Source organism: Nomascus leucogenys, chromosome 12, assembly GCF_006542625.1.
Source record: "Nomascus leucogenys isolate Asia chromosome 12, Asia_NLE_v1, whole genome shotgun sequence".
Taxonomy (NCBI): domain Eukaryota; kingdom Metazoa; phylum Chordata; class Mammalia; order Primates; family Hylobatidae; genus Nomascus; species Nomascus leucogenys.
The window spans coordinates 87,859,021-87,876,932 of NC_044392.1; the positions used below are offsets into that span (position 1 = coordinate 87,859,021).

Here is a 17,912-nt window from a genome sequence, read left to right on the forward strand (position 1 = left end):
TGTGGTAAATGGCTCCTAGGGCTGAAAGCCTGGCTCTGGTGATGCCAAGCAGCCTTTTAAAAGCCTTCCATACACAGCTGTTACATATTCAAGTAATGTTAATGAAGCACCTAGCACAATTCGTTGATTTCTCTTGTTTCCTTCTTCCTTCCCACTCCCCACCTGGAAATATAACATTGAGAACATTCTGACCTGAATACGTTGCTGGAAAATGTCTCCAGTTCCAGAGGAAATTCTACTGAAAGCATCAATCATGCTATTGGAGTTTGATATATCTGGAACAAAGAACTTTAAACCTCCTGAAATACATGATATGGATGTTCACTATTAAAATGGGTAAAATAAAAGAAAAGTAAAAGTTAAGCCTTTTCCAACAAGCTTTCTTTGCATTAGGGCGTTTGTTTTGGGGAAATGGGAGCTGTGCTTGACTTGCTTTGCCTGACATCCTATACAACCACATGGTAAGTGGCCCTAGGCCAGTGGTTTCAGCTATTCTATTCATGACTGTATTGCCAGGGCCTAGAACTTCTGTACAGTACATAAGAACTCAATAAATATTTATTGAATAGTCTTCAGATTAAGGTAATTTTAAGATAATTTAGGTTAATTGCTATTTACATCCCTATATGCTTACAGTTATATTCTGAAAACATTGCTTTTAAAGATAATTCAATAAAACCTTTCGTTTGTCAGATCAGCATGCCCATTTTTTATTGAATAAGGAATATAAGATAAAATTATTCTGTGCCTTATTTAGTATAAAAGGATATGTATCTTAAAACACTGTGTATGTCCCTATTATAGAAGTTAGTGCATTTAATCTTTTTTCTGTTTTGAGATGGGGTCTCGCTCTGTCACCCAGGCTGGAGTGCAGTAGTGCGATCTCAGGTCACTGCAACCTCTGCCTCCTGAGTTCTAGTGATTCTCCTGTCTCAGCCTCCCGAGTAGCTGGGAGTATAGGGACCCACCACTATGCTCGGCTAATTTTTGTATTTTTAGTAGAAGTGGGGTTTTACCATGTTGGCCAGGCTGGTCTCAAACTCCTGACCTCAAGTGATCTGCCCACCTCAGCCTCCCAAAGTGCTGGGATTACAGGTGTGAGCCACCATGCCCGGCCACAACGCATTTAATCTTAAACATATGTTTTAGCTCCATGATTATGCATGCTCAGACTGGCTTAACACAGAATTATAAAATATTATTTTTTGGATGTATATAGTTGGAATCTTTAGGGAAAATGTAAAAAAAATCAGCAAAATTTTGACAGATTTTAGCAATATGTGTGTGCGTTTTTTAAAAACAGTTTCTATATTTTCAATTAAGCCATATAATGAGTTTCACAGTTATGTCTTAGATAGTCAAGTTAAAGGGAAATGCTCCAAAAGATATGTTTTTAAACGGTTATTACCTGTAAGACGTGATAATTCCTCCAGATTTGGGGCTGCAGTTGAACCCAGGGCAATGGAGTGAATTGTTGAACCACTGCTGAACACAGTGGGTAAGCAATTGCCAAGAAGCTTATCATCTCCACTGGTCACTAATATCATCACAGAGCCATAAGCTTTTCCATTCAGTTTTTCAACCACCTGAACATAGAGAATTAGTCACTTGGAAGGAAGTGTAGTTCAAATTGTTTTATTGAGCAAAAGGATTCACTCTCATCCATCCCACTGTAGCTCCTACACCCCACGCCCATCTCCACTCAAGTTTTACCTCACCCCATCACAGCAGTTGTCACCCTACATTCCACTCCCAGTTTGCTTGTGAGCAGGGACTTTTCCTGCTTGAATCATCAAGGTGTCCCCATAGTTTAGAACTGTATCCATCATACAGGATGTGGAATACATTACTGTGTGAGAGGCTTGCCTCTGAGATCCAGCAAGTGACCGATAAGAGGGCCTACAGCAGTGGTTCTCAGTCTTGGCTACATGTTAGAGTCAAATGTGGAGACTTAAACAATTTTAATGGTCAGGTCACATCCCAGATCAATTAAATCAGAATCTCTGGGGGTTAGACTCACGCATTGGTATTCTTTTTGATCCCCAGGTGATTTCAATAGATAGCCAAGGTTTAGACTACGGGCAGCAACAACCATAGCTGATGTGTCTTGTTTGATATCAGATAAGCATCCCAGATGCTGAATGCAAACTTGTGTTGATTTAAATAAACTCTGTCATTCCTGAAACACAATTCTGGCCTTAATTGGTTCTGATATGCATGAAGTCTAGAATGACTATAGACAGAAGGTAGACATGCTGATTTTGACAAGAAAATTGAAAGGTAAAAATGGCCCAGAATGGCTAGGAACAGTCTAGAAAATGCCCAGATGTTGTTTAGGTCCTCTAGTCTTGTCTATTGTATTCATTTATTTTCTCATTCTGTCAACAAGCATTTATTAAGCAACTATTGTATGCTATGTGCTTTGCTAGGCACAAGGAGTACAATGGTGAATAAGGCATGGTTCCTGACTTTAAAGATAATCCATCATTACTTTCATAGTTGAGGCTGTTATGACCACCCTGTAACAGACTGCCCCTCATCAGAGGAAACCTCGTATACCAGATGAGGGAAAGGAAAATGACGGTGATCCAAGGCTTAGGATGCTCTACTGTACCTCAAATCCTTTCTTAAGCCCTGAACAAATGCTGACTTCTGTTTTAGCTGATACAGTGGTGGGCAGATATGAAACCAGCAACTTTCGATCATCATTGCTGTTAATTTGGTGTAGCTGGGCTCCGATCTCTCCTTTGCTGTCGAAACTGGCAATGCCCACGAAGGTATGAATTTCAACAATCTGCATCAAATAAAATTCTGCGGCTTGTTGTAGCTGAAGGAGTCTGTCAGCCTATGTCCCAAACAGGAAAAAAGAAAATGGCAACATTTGATTGGTAGACAAAAGTATGATGAAGTAACTCAATTAGCAAACATCTCTGCTAATTCTTTAGAGATGTTGGATCATAATTTTTTGAGCTTTAAAGAGTAACATAATATTAGAATATTGTTTGATTAATTGCAGGCTCAAAAATGCATGCTTTCAGGGAAAAGGGAGTGGCTTGGGACTCTGCCCCCAACAAGATGTTCATAATTTACCACTCTCTGTTTCTCATCATCCCCACTATTTCACTCCAACCTAGAATTCAAAGATTCATGAACCCAGCTGAGACGAGATTTGTAAGTGCTGTTTTAAAAATGCAGTCCAGGTAAAAGGAAACATTGCAAAGAGACCTTTGCTAGAGAGGAGTGGCAGTCAGAGGACCCATGATCTGCCCCGGCACTACCCTCTGCTATTGTGGTCACCTTAGGCTGGGTACTTCATCTGTAGAGTGAGGATGATAGCTTTCTTGTTTATGAAATTAGAATTGCTGTGAGGATCAAGTGAGATACATATATGGCAGTACAGTTATATCATGAAGGGCTAACCAGGTGTAAAGTAATATTAGTGACCAGTTTTGGGCAGATGATGCTATTGATTAATTCACTAGGGTAACTTGTTTTGAAAACTATGGGAAAAGAGAGGAGCAGCAAGCTGAGCTTCAATGGCCACCCACTCAGGGATGACCCTGATCTCTATCTCCAACTCAAGCATCTTCCTGGGTGGATCTAGACCTGCATTTCACACTTCTTAGGACACAGGTTTCTGGCTTAACTAGTAGGGAGTGATGATTTGATGACCATGAAGATGGCAACTCTACCCTTTGAATTCAAATACTGTTTCTCTTACAATATTGGGAGGTAAGTTGTAAAGGGGGTAAAACAAGGACTTAGAACTCTGCCTTCAACTTTTGCTAATTACGTGATCATAGTAAAATTACTTTTTTTTTTTAGCTTCAGTTTTCTCACCTGCAAAATGGATACTGAGTAAGCACTCACGATAGAATAGCTATTGCCATCTTCATGGTCATCAGATCATCACTCCCAATCTTGATCTCTACTCCCAGCTAGCTAAGCCAGCAACCCAGGACTCTCTTACCATTTCTGTTACCAGCCTCCATATTCTTGAACAGGTCCCATCGACTCAATATCTTAAATTTCTCTCAAATCCATACCTATGTCTCTATCCCATTCGCCACCTCTCAGATCTACCCAGTGTTAGTTATAGTCATACAAATGAATGCCCTTCCCTTGAACAAATCCTTTTTTTTTGGCCTCTTGGCCACTGCACACACTTTTCCGTTCCCACAAGTGTCCTCCTTTCTTCTCTTTCCTTACGTCACCCAACCTAGCAAGCACCTAGTTGAATCCTTCAAGATTCAACTCCAAATTGATTTTTTCAGTGAAATCTTCCTTGACCACTTTCTTCTACAGCACCAGGTGCCACCTCTTCAGTGCTCACATAGTAACTCACATCTCTGTGGAGCCTGGTCACATTGTATTGTATCTATTCACATGTGTGTGTCCTGTGTCCCTCATTAGCTGTAAGCATTTCAAAGTAGAGGCACTGTTCTTGTCATCTCCATATCCCTCAGGCCAGTGCAGTGTAGGCATCTGATAATGAATGGCAATAATGTTTCAATGACGTTGTTGGCAGGAAAAGGGAGGAAAGTTTGGTTTGCCATGAGTTTGTTACTTTGGGCTTATCTCCCTTCTACGTATTTCAGATGGTACTCTCAAGTACCATCATCTTTCCTCTTCGTTCCATCATTCTTGCTCAATACAGGCTGATAGCCAATATAAATTACTCTGAGACCATGTTTAAGAAAAGCATGCCACTGGGCATGTTGGCTCATGCCTGTAATCCCAGCACTTTGGGAGGCCAAGGCGGGTGGATCACCTGAGGTCGGGCGTTCGAGACCAGCCTGACCAACCATGGAGAAACCCCGTCTCTACTAAAAATACAAAATTAGCCAGGTGTGGTGGCACATGCCTGTAATCCCAGCTACTAGGGAAGATGAGGCAGGAGAATCACTTGAACCTGGGAGACGGAGGTTGCGGTGAGCTGAGATCGCACCATTGTACTCCAGCCTGGGCAATAAGAGCAAAACTCCATCTCAAAAAAAACCAAAAAAACAAAAAAAAATGCCCTAGTCAACTGCACGTAGGCAACATAACACAATTATTCAAATGCTGGCTATATTAGTGGAGTTTTTAGTTTTTCAGATATCGGCCGAAAAGGCAAGTATTCCAAGACTATTGATCCACAAAGCACAAGGGGATAAATTCTCTCCTTGGACAAGTACTGTTAAAATAAACAGCTACCATTTATTATTTATTTTGAATAAAAATTTCATATTATCTCATTTACTCCCCTCTCAATAACCCTATGAAGTAGACAGTGGTATGCTGGTAAATGTTTAATAACAGTTTTCTGATGAAGAATAAAAGAAAGGAAGGGAAAAAGGGAGGTAGGGAGGGAAGGAGGAAGGCAGGCAGGAAGGCAGGCAGGCCTGATTCGTAGCAACTGCCAGTTTCTGCGGGGTAAATACTCTTCCATGTGTGAAACCATGGTTGATTTCCTGCTGTCAATGTGACATCACTGAGTGCACAGTTGGGATGAAATTGTAGTAGCACATCCATACAGATGCAATAGACCAGAAATAACCTCAAGAATTTAGCTCAGGGATCAGCAGAAGTTTTCTGTGAAGGGCCAGATAGTAAATATTTTAGGCTTTGCTGGCCATAAGTTCTCTGTTGCAACTCCCCAGCTCTGCTACTGTAGCAATAAAGTATCCATAGATAATATGTTGACAAATGAGCATTGCTATATTCCAATAAAATTATTATTTGTGGGCACTGAAATTTGAATTTCATATAATTTTCACATGTCATGAAAAAGCCTCTTGTTTTTTTTAACCATTTAAAATGTAAACCCGTCCTTATTTTGTGAGCCATGCAAAACAGGTAGTGGGACATAGTTTGCTGACCCTGGGCATAGATAATAGTAAAAAATAGTAGGAAAAATTAAGAAGTGATGAATTTTGAGTATTTCATATATTTGTTTTCATATATTTTATTGTAAGCTTATATCATTTGTTATTAATAGCTATGTTTAATTACTGGTTTGCAGATTTCCTAGAACTTTAAAAGTTGATTCTCATAAAAGTAGGCACTATTATCCCTATCTTACAGGTGAGAAAGCTGCTTCAGGGAGGCCATCATGCTCTTTATAACAAAGACATATGACACAGTAGTAAAGGAGCCAGGATTAAAATACAGCTGCCTGATTGTGGAGACTAAGACTTTAATCAGTTAAAGCAGCTGGAGGCTGCTAGATTGTTAGATGACTGAGATATGGTCTTCTGTACACAATGACATGGAAAATAGCCATATAATGGACATTCACTTTCACTGCAAATTCACAGTTTACTTCCTCAACCAGGGATATTTACCAGTGAGTAGAATGTAGCCAGCAGGAACTTTTCATTATACATAAGAATTTGGATCATTATAGTTAAGAATTTTGGAAAAGGATCTTGTTTGGAAAGAGTTTCAATTAGTAGCAAAAATAAGGGTTAGAAATTATCTGTGGATTTAATTTATCTGCATTATCTCAACTTCTGGCCACATTCTGAATTCGTTCCTCCCAACCCCCCAAAAATAGGACGTCCTTGACTATTCCAAACCTTTTGCCTCCTCCAACTCTCACCCTTACCTCGTGAAAATAAAAATAATTAAAAACTGATAGAAAAGGCATGGTGTCCCGCACCTGTAGTCCCAGCTACTTGGAAGACTGAGATGGGAAGATCATTTGAGCCCTAGAGGTCGAGGCTGCAGTGAGCTGAAATTGTGCCACTGCACTCCAGTCTGGGTGACAGTGGGGAGGGAGAGCATCAGGATAAATAGTTAATGCAGGCGGGGCTTACTACCTAGGTGATGGGTTGATAGGTGCAGCAACCACTATGGCACACGTTTACTTGTGTAACAAACTTGCACGTCTTGCACATGTACCCCAGAACTTAAAATAAATTGAAATAATAAAGAACCGATAGAAAAAAGATAAATGTTTACATTCATTTTCGTTCAAAATGTTACCTCTGCCATTTTGCTGGACACATCCAGCACTAAACAGACCACTTTGTCACCAGCCTGTACAAGCGAGAATGTGGGAGGAGGTGGAAGCTCAGTCCCATTCATGGGAAAGCTGTGGTGAAAGTCAGAGGAGTCTGTGATTACATCCCATGCACTTCTGAGGCTGCACATCTGGTTCTGTAGGTTTGGTGCTTCTTGGTTGTGGGTACTTGCATTACAAAATTCAACCACCTGGAAATAAATACAGTCTTTAATAAAGAAAGTCACTTCTCCCAAAGCAAACATAGTTCTCATTCTCAAGAAACTATAGGTAAAAGAAAAGGTGAACTGAAAGAAAAGAAATCAAAAGTGGTACAGTGATATACCTCTTTCCTTCAAGAATGACATCAAATTTACAATAAACCTTGGCATTCTTGCTGGAAACACTAGCACCTTTGTGGTTCTGAGAGCAATCTCTATTAAAGTTTATTGCTATTAGATAACAAACCATGTATGTGTACATATATACACATAATCTTAGTCTTAAAAAACAAAACAAAACAATCTCCCTCCTCCCTTAGCACAATATTGTGTTAAGAAAACAGCCAGGAGAAGTTATCATGACCAGCCTACTTCCTGGAATAATATTTAATGATCACTGCACCTTTATTTGTTGATTAGTCAATATATATTTTTCAATCTCAAATATTGATCTCTGTAAAAATAGATAAGGGGATAAACAATTTAAATTTACTACTGATCCCCCCACCCCCACTCAATTTGGAAATATAGATATAATTTACAGAAATATAGACATAATTCACTGAATGATACTGAACCTATGTCAATACCCCACTTAAAAATATGGTTTGAATTGCTAAGTAATGCATTACCATCTATTCCCAGTGGTTCTATTACTACAAAGAGTCGATACTTCCTGTTAACAGAGCCATGGAAACTTAGAGTTAGAAGCAACTGAATAGCCTCTCTTGTCTCAGCTCTAATTTCATAGAAGAGAAAGCTGAAGCTTTGAAAGGTTGATAACTGCTGAAGGACATGAGTTTCTTAGGAAGGTGCAGGGACGAACAGAATCTAGTTTTGCTTTGCATTGTTTAACCCTTTTTCTTCCATTTCATGACTATGGTTATGGGATTGTAAAACTTTTCTGACAAGATATTTATGAGTAGGTCTTTCAAAACATCATGAAGATAGTACCTAGTCACAAATAATGTGGATCGAATGCATTAGGTTAGTATCAGATATTAAAGCTATAAATAAGAAACATAATGGATGGGACAAGAAATATGAAAAATTGCCTTAAAGTTACAAAATAACTTCTAGTCCTGACTAAAACCAGAATGAAATAAAATAGTATGTCAATCCAAGGGGCATTGGTCAGCCATGGAAACAAAGAGAAAACTCCACAGAGGCATGTGTGGCTGTACCCCCAGAGCTGTGAAGAGATGACCCACAGATGTGACTTACAGGTTTTTGTGAACTTAGAGAGATATATCAGGTCATGAAGGCTGATGCTACCAACCTCTGAATCACCTAACTCCCTCCTTTCTGATTCCATGCTCTCAGACTATTCCATGCATCTGGTGAGAATTGGCTGTTCCAGGCTGCTTCATCCAGAGAGAAAATAAGTTGGCCAGAGGATGCAAGTATGAGATCACCATGACAGAGTACTCTTTTTAATTAATAATTTTAAAAATAATATTCTGGATTTATATGCTAGTCTCTTGTCAGTTAGTTAGCATGTAATATTGACAAGGTTGGGTTTCTGCAAAGCAGAGTTGGTTGACTTCCCCTGGTGATACCTTACTTTTAAGTTCTAGACTATTCAAAACAAAGGAAAGAGATTTAGGAAATGCACTTCAAATACAGAGTGGTCTGCTACCTCAAACGAGAGAATTATAACCATTTATTATATCACTCATTAACCCAATGTAATTTCTTATGAAAGAATACAAGAACACCACCGTAAGAACAATTTATTTTGTGGTCCCGAGTCTCCTTGTTAAACCTCCCAGGAAAGCAAATAGTCACTTTCCTAAAGGTATCATTTTGGTAATTATCTTGGGGGCTCCAATTTTTAAATCTGTAGGATAAAACTAGATGAACTCTAGGGTCCCCCAAGTTCTAAAGTATAGTGCATCTTAATTGTCTTATAATTTAAATACTTGAAACATGGGAAGAGAAGGAATCCTGCAAGAGTGTGTCATTCCAAGGGCATACTTACAGAAGATAAACTTTGCATGAACATTATTGATGCAGTTGCATTTTGGGTGCTATTGTAGATAAAGGTGCATCCTTCTTTAAAAAGCTTACTAATAATACAGTTTTCTTGAGGGCAAGGACCTTTTTCACACACAAAAATGCCTGTGATGTCAGATGAACACCTAAAAATGGAAAGGGAAACTGGGAATTAGGTCTATTTTAGAAACACTTATGTTTCTTCTTGACTAGCTCATATAATTGTTTCAAGGATTGTAGCCTGCTAGATATATACAAACCTTTAAAACTGCTCTACTGGCGGGGCACTGTGGCTCACGCCTGTAATCCCATTACTTTGGGAGGCTGAGGCAGGTGGATCACCTGAGGTCAGGAGTTTAAGACCAGCCTGGCCGACATGGTGAAACCCCATCTCTGCTAAAAATATAAAAATTAGCCAGGCCTGGTGTCGGGCGCCTGTAATCCCAGCTACTCAGGAGGCTGAGGCTGGAGAATTGCTTGAACCCAGGTGGCGGAGGTTTCAGTGAGCCAAAATCGTGCCATTGCACTCCAGCCTGGGCAACAGGAGTGAAACTCCATCTCAAAAAACAAACAAACAAACAACAACAACAAAAACAAACAAAAAAACTGCTTTATTAAGAAAATTCACTAATTTAGAAATGCACTCTATTTTATTTTAAAGCATTTTATCTTGATGGAGGGGTTCTGTATTAACAAGGGCATTAACAACTAAATAGGGCCAAAGCAAAAGATACTAGGAAATCCAGATGGACTTTGGGAAGCCCAAGGAAGGACGTGAGTGGCAAGATCCTGGGTCAGTGCTCCTTTGAGTTCATTTCCACTTGGTATCAGGGGAAAAAAAGAGAATAAACATGTAATGATGATATTTAACAGGATTCTTTCCTAAATAAGCAATCTCAAATGTTGTTGATGGGAATGTAAAACAGTGGCACTTTTAGAAGAAGCATCAGTCAATAGCTACCAAAATCACCCTTTGACCCAGTAATTGTTGGAAGAATTTGATATGTGAATCTGTCTGCACGTATGACAAATGACACATGTTTAATGCTATGAACTGCAGTGTTACTGATAATACAAAAGATGGGAAACAACCTGTGTGTCCACAAAGAGGAGACTGGTTGAATAAATTATGGTATAGTCACATAACGGAACATCATGCAATTATAAAACACAGAGCGAGGAAAAACATATATTTCTATTCATTTGAATTTGCCTGAAGAAATATTGAAAAAATAAACAAGAAACTAATCAAAGTGGTTACTTAGAGGGCATGAGGGGAAACAGTGAAGATAGTGCTGTGAGCAAGACAGCTACAAGCATGACTCTTTATATTGTTTTGATATTTGAACCACATAAATACCAATTTAAAGAAAAATGTCATATAACTTAAGAACTGAAAAGTGAAAGGATCTCTTTCTTATCAACTAAGTTTTAGTTGCAATTAAATTAATTGCTTAAATTAGGCACTTATTTAATTGCTTAAGTTATAAGCAATTTTAGAGTCAAATAAATAATGAATTATAACATGAAAAAAAGTACTAACCTTGTCACTTTAATTTGATTTTGCCCATTTATGTAGAAAGGTTTGTCATTGTTATACTCGTCGAACACACCCCAACGGAGGTGGGCCCATTCGTGGACAAACACTCGGCCTGTGGAAGAAAGAGCTTTTGCTTTTGAGCTTCTAAAATCTCAGCAATGTGCCTTGCTAACTAGTGAAGATGTAACATTTCTTGACCGCACATACTCTTTGGAATGACCAAAGAGTTTAAGTTACTTCCCTTTCTCCCCTTTTCCTCTCCCCTATCCTATTCCCATCTCCTCCTACTCCACCACCTACCATCATAAAAAAGGCAGCATGAAAATATTTTTGGTCTTGTAAATGCAGTAATTTACTCGTTGCACATCTATTTGAAGCTAGTGAGTAGTCCCACATCCTCTCATCTCCCCAATGAAGCTGCCCAACAGGTTTCTATTCAGCTTCGTAGAGGCCTCTAAGTTCAGGGTTTGGAGAAAGGGAAAGAAGCATATCCAGATAGGCTAATAAAGCTTTCCTAATCTTCTGTCTGAGCTATCCAAGCAGACCTGCTTTTTTTTCTTGCAGGTAATTCTTCTATCTAGAGCAATAGTTGAAATCTAGGAGCTAGGGAAGGAGGAAGGAGCAAAAAAGGAGACTACAGAATGTTCTCCTCAGCCTGGATGGTCCTTTCTCTTTTATTTTATCCCTTATTCTCCATGTTTACATGTATTTTACAGCTCTTAGGTCAGGGAAACCCCCATCCTCTGCATGAGATCCTTTAGAACTTTCTCTCTCTAAATCTTACATTCCCTTCAAAGTTCAGACCACAACTTTCCCATATAAGCTTTCCAGATGAACTCCCTCCCAAAGCACACATTTCTTTTTTCTGAATTATTTTAAGTTCTGGGAACTCAGGAAGTGTGTGCTGAGTTGACTCAGGCTGTGGCGTATTGTGTAATTTTTGGACCTCGAGACAAAGGAAGGGAGGGTAACAGTCCAAGCTGTGAGTGTTGAGGGAAAGATTGTGCCTACTCATGAAATTTAGAAGTGCTGATGAAATCATGCTTGAGCAGAGATTATCAGCATCTCATGGTTACCAGGAAAGAAAAAAAACTACGTTTTTCTAAAGATTTATAAAGTGTTTTGTGAAGTGTATTTTATGGAGTGTTTCACTCCACTTCCTGCTAACTATACAGAGGATAACAAAATCCTTGTTAACAAAACCCTAGTTTAGATTTAACCAGGGATAAAGAAGAAAATTAAGACATCACTTGAAAGGCACTACTGTTACATTAAATCAAAAACAAAAAGTAAAGATTGGGATAGATAGTCCTTGACTGGCGAACTGTGCTCACTATTTTCTCCCTGAGATCTCACTCACTAAATACCAGTCTCTAGGCCTGTGACCCTGAATTCTCTCCCAAACTCCAGCCATCAATATCTAACCATAGGATGAACCACTTTCCCTGGCATAGTCTACTGCTCTTCACCATGAATTTGCCTAGATCCAGACTTCTGGGATTTCTTCTTGAAGCTGGTTTTTTCCATGTCTGACAAAAACCTGGTGTGTGCCTTGTTCCTTAATGCTGTCTCCACATGCCTCTTGCCTTTCCTTCTGAAGCATTTCAGACCTCTTTTTGTTTTTTATCTCTGGAGTATTTCTCATCGCTTAGAGTTGCTAGAATTAAGTACAATAACATTTGAAAAGCAAACCACAGAGCGGCTAGCGCATAGGAAATCCTCAGTGTCCTTGTTACTATCCTTCCCATCTCACTGTCTCCACCCATTTTTAAGTCTTGTGGCCTCATACCTTGACTTCTCCCAATTATTCTCCTGATACCCAGTTTCTCCCTCATTGATCAGAGGAAGCCAGATTAATCTTAAAACACTGCTTTGGTGGAGTCACTCCTGTGCTTAGAAACCTTGAGTGATGACTTGAAAATGTGGCCATTTTAGTGCATCACCTGGCCCTCATGTATGTTTCAACGTTTTCACCCACTGCCCACAGTCTCCCTGCACCATCATCGGAGTCCCTGTCTCTCCTATATGCCTTTGATTTTTCTGCTGCCACAGTTTTCTTCATAGTCTTCCCACTATTTTCTCCCTTCTTTCCATTTATCAAAATGATGTTCAACCTTGAAGACCTTTTCCTTTGTGAGGCCATTTCTGACCACCCTTGGCTCTAAATGACCTTTCCTTGACTGAATTCTTGTAGCACTCCTCTCTGGGCCACTAATCTGGTGCTGAACTCTTTCTAGTTCACTTTAGCCCCACATCTTTGCATGGGCATATGGCCTATCTCCCCATTCGAGTGGTAAGTCCTTGACAAGTTTCAGATTTTGTGAGTGAGTCCCTTTCAGCACCAAGAACATAATGTTATAAGTAGTACTGTCCAATGGCTATTGTTTTATTGGTCCCACTTACCTCGTGATCCGTAGCCAGCTGTTAAGTTATCATTCAGTAGGAAATTAGGTGTGAAATGAATGTATTTTCCCTCTTTTCCACACCCTCTGTATTGTAGGGTGTATGGATCATCTCCATGTGCCCCATACCAGTCAGTCACTATGACATTTGCCTAAATTAAAAGAAATGCCTTATAATACTTTCTCAGCTCTGTTGTTGGTGACATAAATGTATACATTCACTAAAGCACTTTGAACTTTACACTTAAGTTGTGTGCATTTTATTGTATGTAATTATAACCCAATTTAAAAACAGAATTGAAGAAAAACACATTATGGATGGAGTTTAAAATGCACCCACAGCTACATATCAATAAAATCACTTGGGATTTCCAAAAAGGTCTATGTTATGAAAACTTAGCAAGTTTTTATGGAACCTAATTACTTCCATTTGATCTTTCCACATTCAAGAATAAAATATTATCAAAAGTCAATCCTGTAAAAGTCTGATATAACAAAACACTATAAAATGCAATTAAAATATTTGAAGAAATTCTAAAAGCATTTATACATCATTTAGAACCATTCAGAAGGCTGTAAAATGTTACAGCCTTTTGTGAACAACTTTCTTTGGGTTATTTTATTGGTGTAAGACAATAGAACATTATTTCTTTGAAAATTTGTTCTTTCTTTCCTGTAACCAATTAGATCAGCAAAACGATCATTCCAATGAAGTTATATTTCATCTTATGGCCTGACCATTTCCATTACTGTTGCTAAAACATATTTTAAGTCCAAAACCGAAATATCTACTCATATAACTATCAAGACAAGAAAATGTTATATATAACATCGTTTCTTTTATTTTTAGGAAGAAAGATAACATATTGTTCTGGATATGCCCTTAAAAGTTAAATATGCTATTAAGTTTTTTAAAAAGCTGATTTTGAAAAAATAGATCTAATATGATCCAATATAAATAATTATCACTCTATGTACAATATGTATATGTGTTGTGTGTGTGTGTGTATGTGTGTCCATCTGTGTCTGTGTGTGTGACACTGAGAAGAGGACAATAATATTTTTCATTTTTATTTTCCATATTTCTACATTATTTAATTTTTTTCAATGAGTATAAATTACTTTTATAATAATTAACATTTAGTTTTAGAAAGATAAGAATTCAAGCCAAGGTCATTACAAGGAAGTACCTACAAAAAAGGCTGAAGAGGTCACGCTCTTGGATAGTCCTCGCTTGGGTAAAACCTCATTCCTATGTCTGAAAATTTGTCCTGAGGCCAAAAGGAAAGAGTGCCCTTCATGGAATGGAATACTAAGAGGCTGTTTGGGGTTACCTTATACCTTATAGACCACAGTAATTCAGCTCTTATCTACTTTTCCTAACCCTTTCCCCCTTCCTTGATTCCTACCTACATCACATTGTAGACTTGCAAGGACAGGAACTACCTTGCTGGTCCTTAGGTTCTCTGCAGTGCCTAGCATGGCCCCGTACATAATGATCATTCACTAAGTGTTTGCTTAATTGACATTCCGAGGTTAAAGAATTGGTATCCAACACATATATGAACAGCATTCAGGGACTATTGTTTCCTTTGGTCTTTCCATTCACTCATATTTTCACTTTTGCTTTACTTATTTCTCTCCCCTCCATTAGGATCAAGAGTGTTACCTATGGCAACCTGGTTTTGGTGTTTGTTGTCTCCAATACTTCTTAGTTCTATTGAAGGCCAAATGGATGCATTAAATCTCTATTGACAGCTAGAGACAACAAAGCTTAGTGCAAAAAGCATGGGTTTTGGAGTCAAATAGACATTCAAATTATGGCTCTGTAATTTACTAGCTGTTAGATTTGGGACAAAGTCCATACCTTATTCGAGCTCCAGTGTTTTAATTTGTGATCACAGAAACTAATTTGAAGTTATGTGAGAATTAAATAATATATGTAAGATGCCTGGCACTTAGTTGGAGCTTAAACACTAACTCTTCCCAGTTCCCCCACCTATCCTATCTTCATGTGCAAGCATTCTCAAATGCTTTCATCTGGTCATAGGTCAAATGCTTTTCACAGGCTCTTTAACTTCTTCAGGACATTGGGGTACCTATCTGGATTGCTATACCATTCAATTTCTGACAGAGTAGCTTTGAAGGAGAGCTAAGAACGAAACAGACTTAGGAAATTTCATACTGAGGGTCAGATATAAGGAAAGGGGAAAGCTGTACCACATGTTTGAGTCATTCTGTTAGAGATGTAGTTACAATCTCAAACCCACTCCATTGCTGAAACCCTGAGATAAGTTGCCAATGCCTCTACTTCTGGCCCTTCTGGTAGCTGCAATGGACTCTTGTTCACAGTTGACTTCAAACAGTGATTTACTATTTACATTATTTATCGTTTATTTATAGTGTGCACACTAGCATGTACCAGACATCATCATGGGTGCTTAATCATGATCTGCAACTTATGAGAGCCTTTCAAGGTGAAGTTCTTCTATAGGTGGAAAAAAAAAAAGGTAGCCATTCCCCTACTCACCCACATCCCCACATCCTTCCTGCCTTCCTTCTAATCTCCTTATTCCCCTAAAACAATATCCTGGACTTGAGCTAATGTGAAATTCTGATAATCTACACCATGGAATAAGACGGCAGTCATATTTTTATGTGCATGGTGGTTTATATTTCTGTCTGGACATGCATGTTTATTGCTCCTGACGGGATGGTAAATGGGTATAGTCATAATTGGAACTGTTCCCTTTGCAGCTCATCCTCAGTAGGATAAAACTAGTTCTTGATCCTCAACCAAACTTTTCAGAAAGGACTCCATAAGTTACAAAATAAAGAGATCTTCTGAGAAACTACTTAGGCAATGGCATTTGACTCATTTTTTACTGCACAATTTGCATTCATTTATTCTCATATATTTTGTTGATAACATTCTGCCCATTAATATTATTTGCATTGTTAATATTAGTGATTTGTTTTTACTTAACTTCTCACTTTTATAGTTTAAGCACAGTATATTTTGGTGTTTTTTTCCCCTTGAGATCATTGAATGAAATCCTGGATTCTTACCTTTTCATATGATTCTTGTTTTATTTTGCTGTAATTATTAGCTTTCCATGTGGCAGGTATTAAAATCTTTATATTTCTGAAAAATACTCTTCTCTTGGTAGCATTAAATAGGTAAAAAGAAGCTTCAGTTATCATTTCCTATAGTCAGACAAAAGAAAAACTTACTTTACCACTTGTAAATCCTGTATGTTTTGTTTTTTTGGTGTGCTTAAACAGTAATAAAAAATATTGAAATATTTTGAAGAGACCCATTTCTTTTAGAGAAAGCACTAGACTTTGGGAAAACATAGGAGCAAATTTTTTAAAAAAACTTTAAATGATTATCTGGAAGATTTTAGGACACTAATTATATGTCTGTGCTTGCCTTCATAGTTTTCCCAATTTTGAGAAAGGCTTTGAAGCTTTTACGGAACAAATCCTTTTCATGTCACACCTGTGGGCACATTCAAGACCACACCTTATGATGCTACTGATTTCACTGAAGCAATACCAAAAGGAGGCTCTTACGTCATAGAGCTATGATCCTCCCTTGCCATGTTAAAGTAAAAATAGTCAATTATGTTACAGCACATTCAAGTGAAAAGAAATAATTTTGCTTTTTGGCCCACCATACAGACTGTCACCCTTTCTGCCTGAGAATTCTCACCCTCAGGATGGAATGTAGCAATATGATTTTAAAAAGCATGCTCATTATCATGCTTATTCATCAGTTAAATATTCAATCTTTGTTGCCACAATGGGTTGTTATTTTTCTAAATTGCTACCCCAAAAACAGTCATGTAGGAAAACAAAAGAGCTGAAATTAGTAGCAACCAACAATAACAAAAGAGAGGGCTAGATCAACACTCTGTGAGCTGAGACTACACAGAATAAGATGAACAAACTGGCTTAGTTAGCCATAATCATAACGTTGTGGCGCTATCTTTTAAAAATGCTGTTCTCTCTGTTACTCAAATACAAACCGGGCAGGGTAGTTAGCTTTTTAAATAAGGCTACAGGTCTGATCAAATGGGATACTAGTATCAATTTCATAATTTCCACTCACCTTAATGTTTGAGATGAGGTTCTGATTCTCAGGTACCTGAGGATTAATTGCAATGAGCAGTCCATTATACCCATTGTCTTGAAGCTGTACTCCAGCTCCCAGGAATGGGAGTTCTGAACTTAAGACAACCAGGAGAGTCACAAACTTCAGGTCGCAAATAGGACCTGTAATGCTCCTTTGGGTCATGCTGTAGAGAAGCCTCCAGTTCACTCACACTGAGCCTGCTGCATACATTGTTTCAGGTTTTCAATATGGATGCAGATGGTTTCTTCCTGAACTTGCAAGGTTTTAGAACACAAGATGAAGGAGGTGTCTTCTTTGAAAAGTCTGGGGTGGATCCATCTGGGACCTGCCTCTACAAGTCCTTTTCCTCTAGGCAATGCTACACTTGCCTGTTCTGTGGCTGAGCTGCCTCCTGAATCATGGTTGGGCAAGAAACATTCTGCCCTTCATTCATTTTATAACTTCTCAGAAAGAAGAGGGAAATAAGACCAAAGGAGCTTAAAAGCAGGAAATCTGGGCTGGAAATCAGTATATCTGGACTGTTCAATCAACTTGCAGTAGAAACACAGAAGTCTATAGTGATTTTCCTCTCCTCATTTTTCATACCCTCCTCCATCAGTTGGCACAAGTACTTTCTACTGCCCTCAAGTCA

At 38.5% G+C, this 17,912-nt stretch overlaps 1 protein-coding gene across 1 annotated transcript in view; it reads right to left on the reverse strand.

Annotated features, from left to right (window-relative positions):
- CLCA2 (chloride channel accessory 2) overlaps positions 1–17,549 on the reverse strand; it is a 30,373-nt gene extending 12,824 nt beyond the window's left edge. The window contains exons 1-9 of the mRNA XM_030825111.1: positions 17,258–17,549; positions 16,213–16,350; positions 13,145–13,295; positions 10,745–10,853; positions 9,188–9,347; positions 6,970–7,197; positions 2,615–2,845; positions 1,409–1,586; positions 193–299 (exon numbers count right to left, since the gene is read on the reverse strand). Of these exons, the coding sequence (XP_030680971.1) occupies positions 193–299; positions 1,409–1,586; positions 2,615–2,845; positions 6,970–7,197; positions 9,188–9,347; positions 10,745–10,853; positions 13,145–13,295; positions 16,213–16,350; positions 17,258–17,443 (1,488 nt within the window). The 5' untranslated portion in view covers positions 17,444–17,549. The remainder of the gene's footprint in view (positions 1–192; positions 300–1,408; positions 1,587–2,614; positions 2,846–6,969; positions 7,198–9,187; positions 9,348–10,744; positions 10,854–13,144; positions 13,296–16,212; positions 16,351–17,257) is intronic.
- Positions 17,550–17,912: the final 363 nt, after the last annotated feature.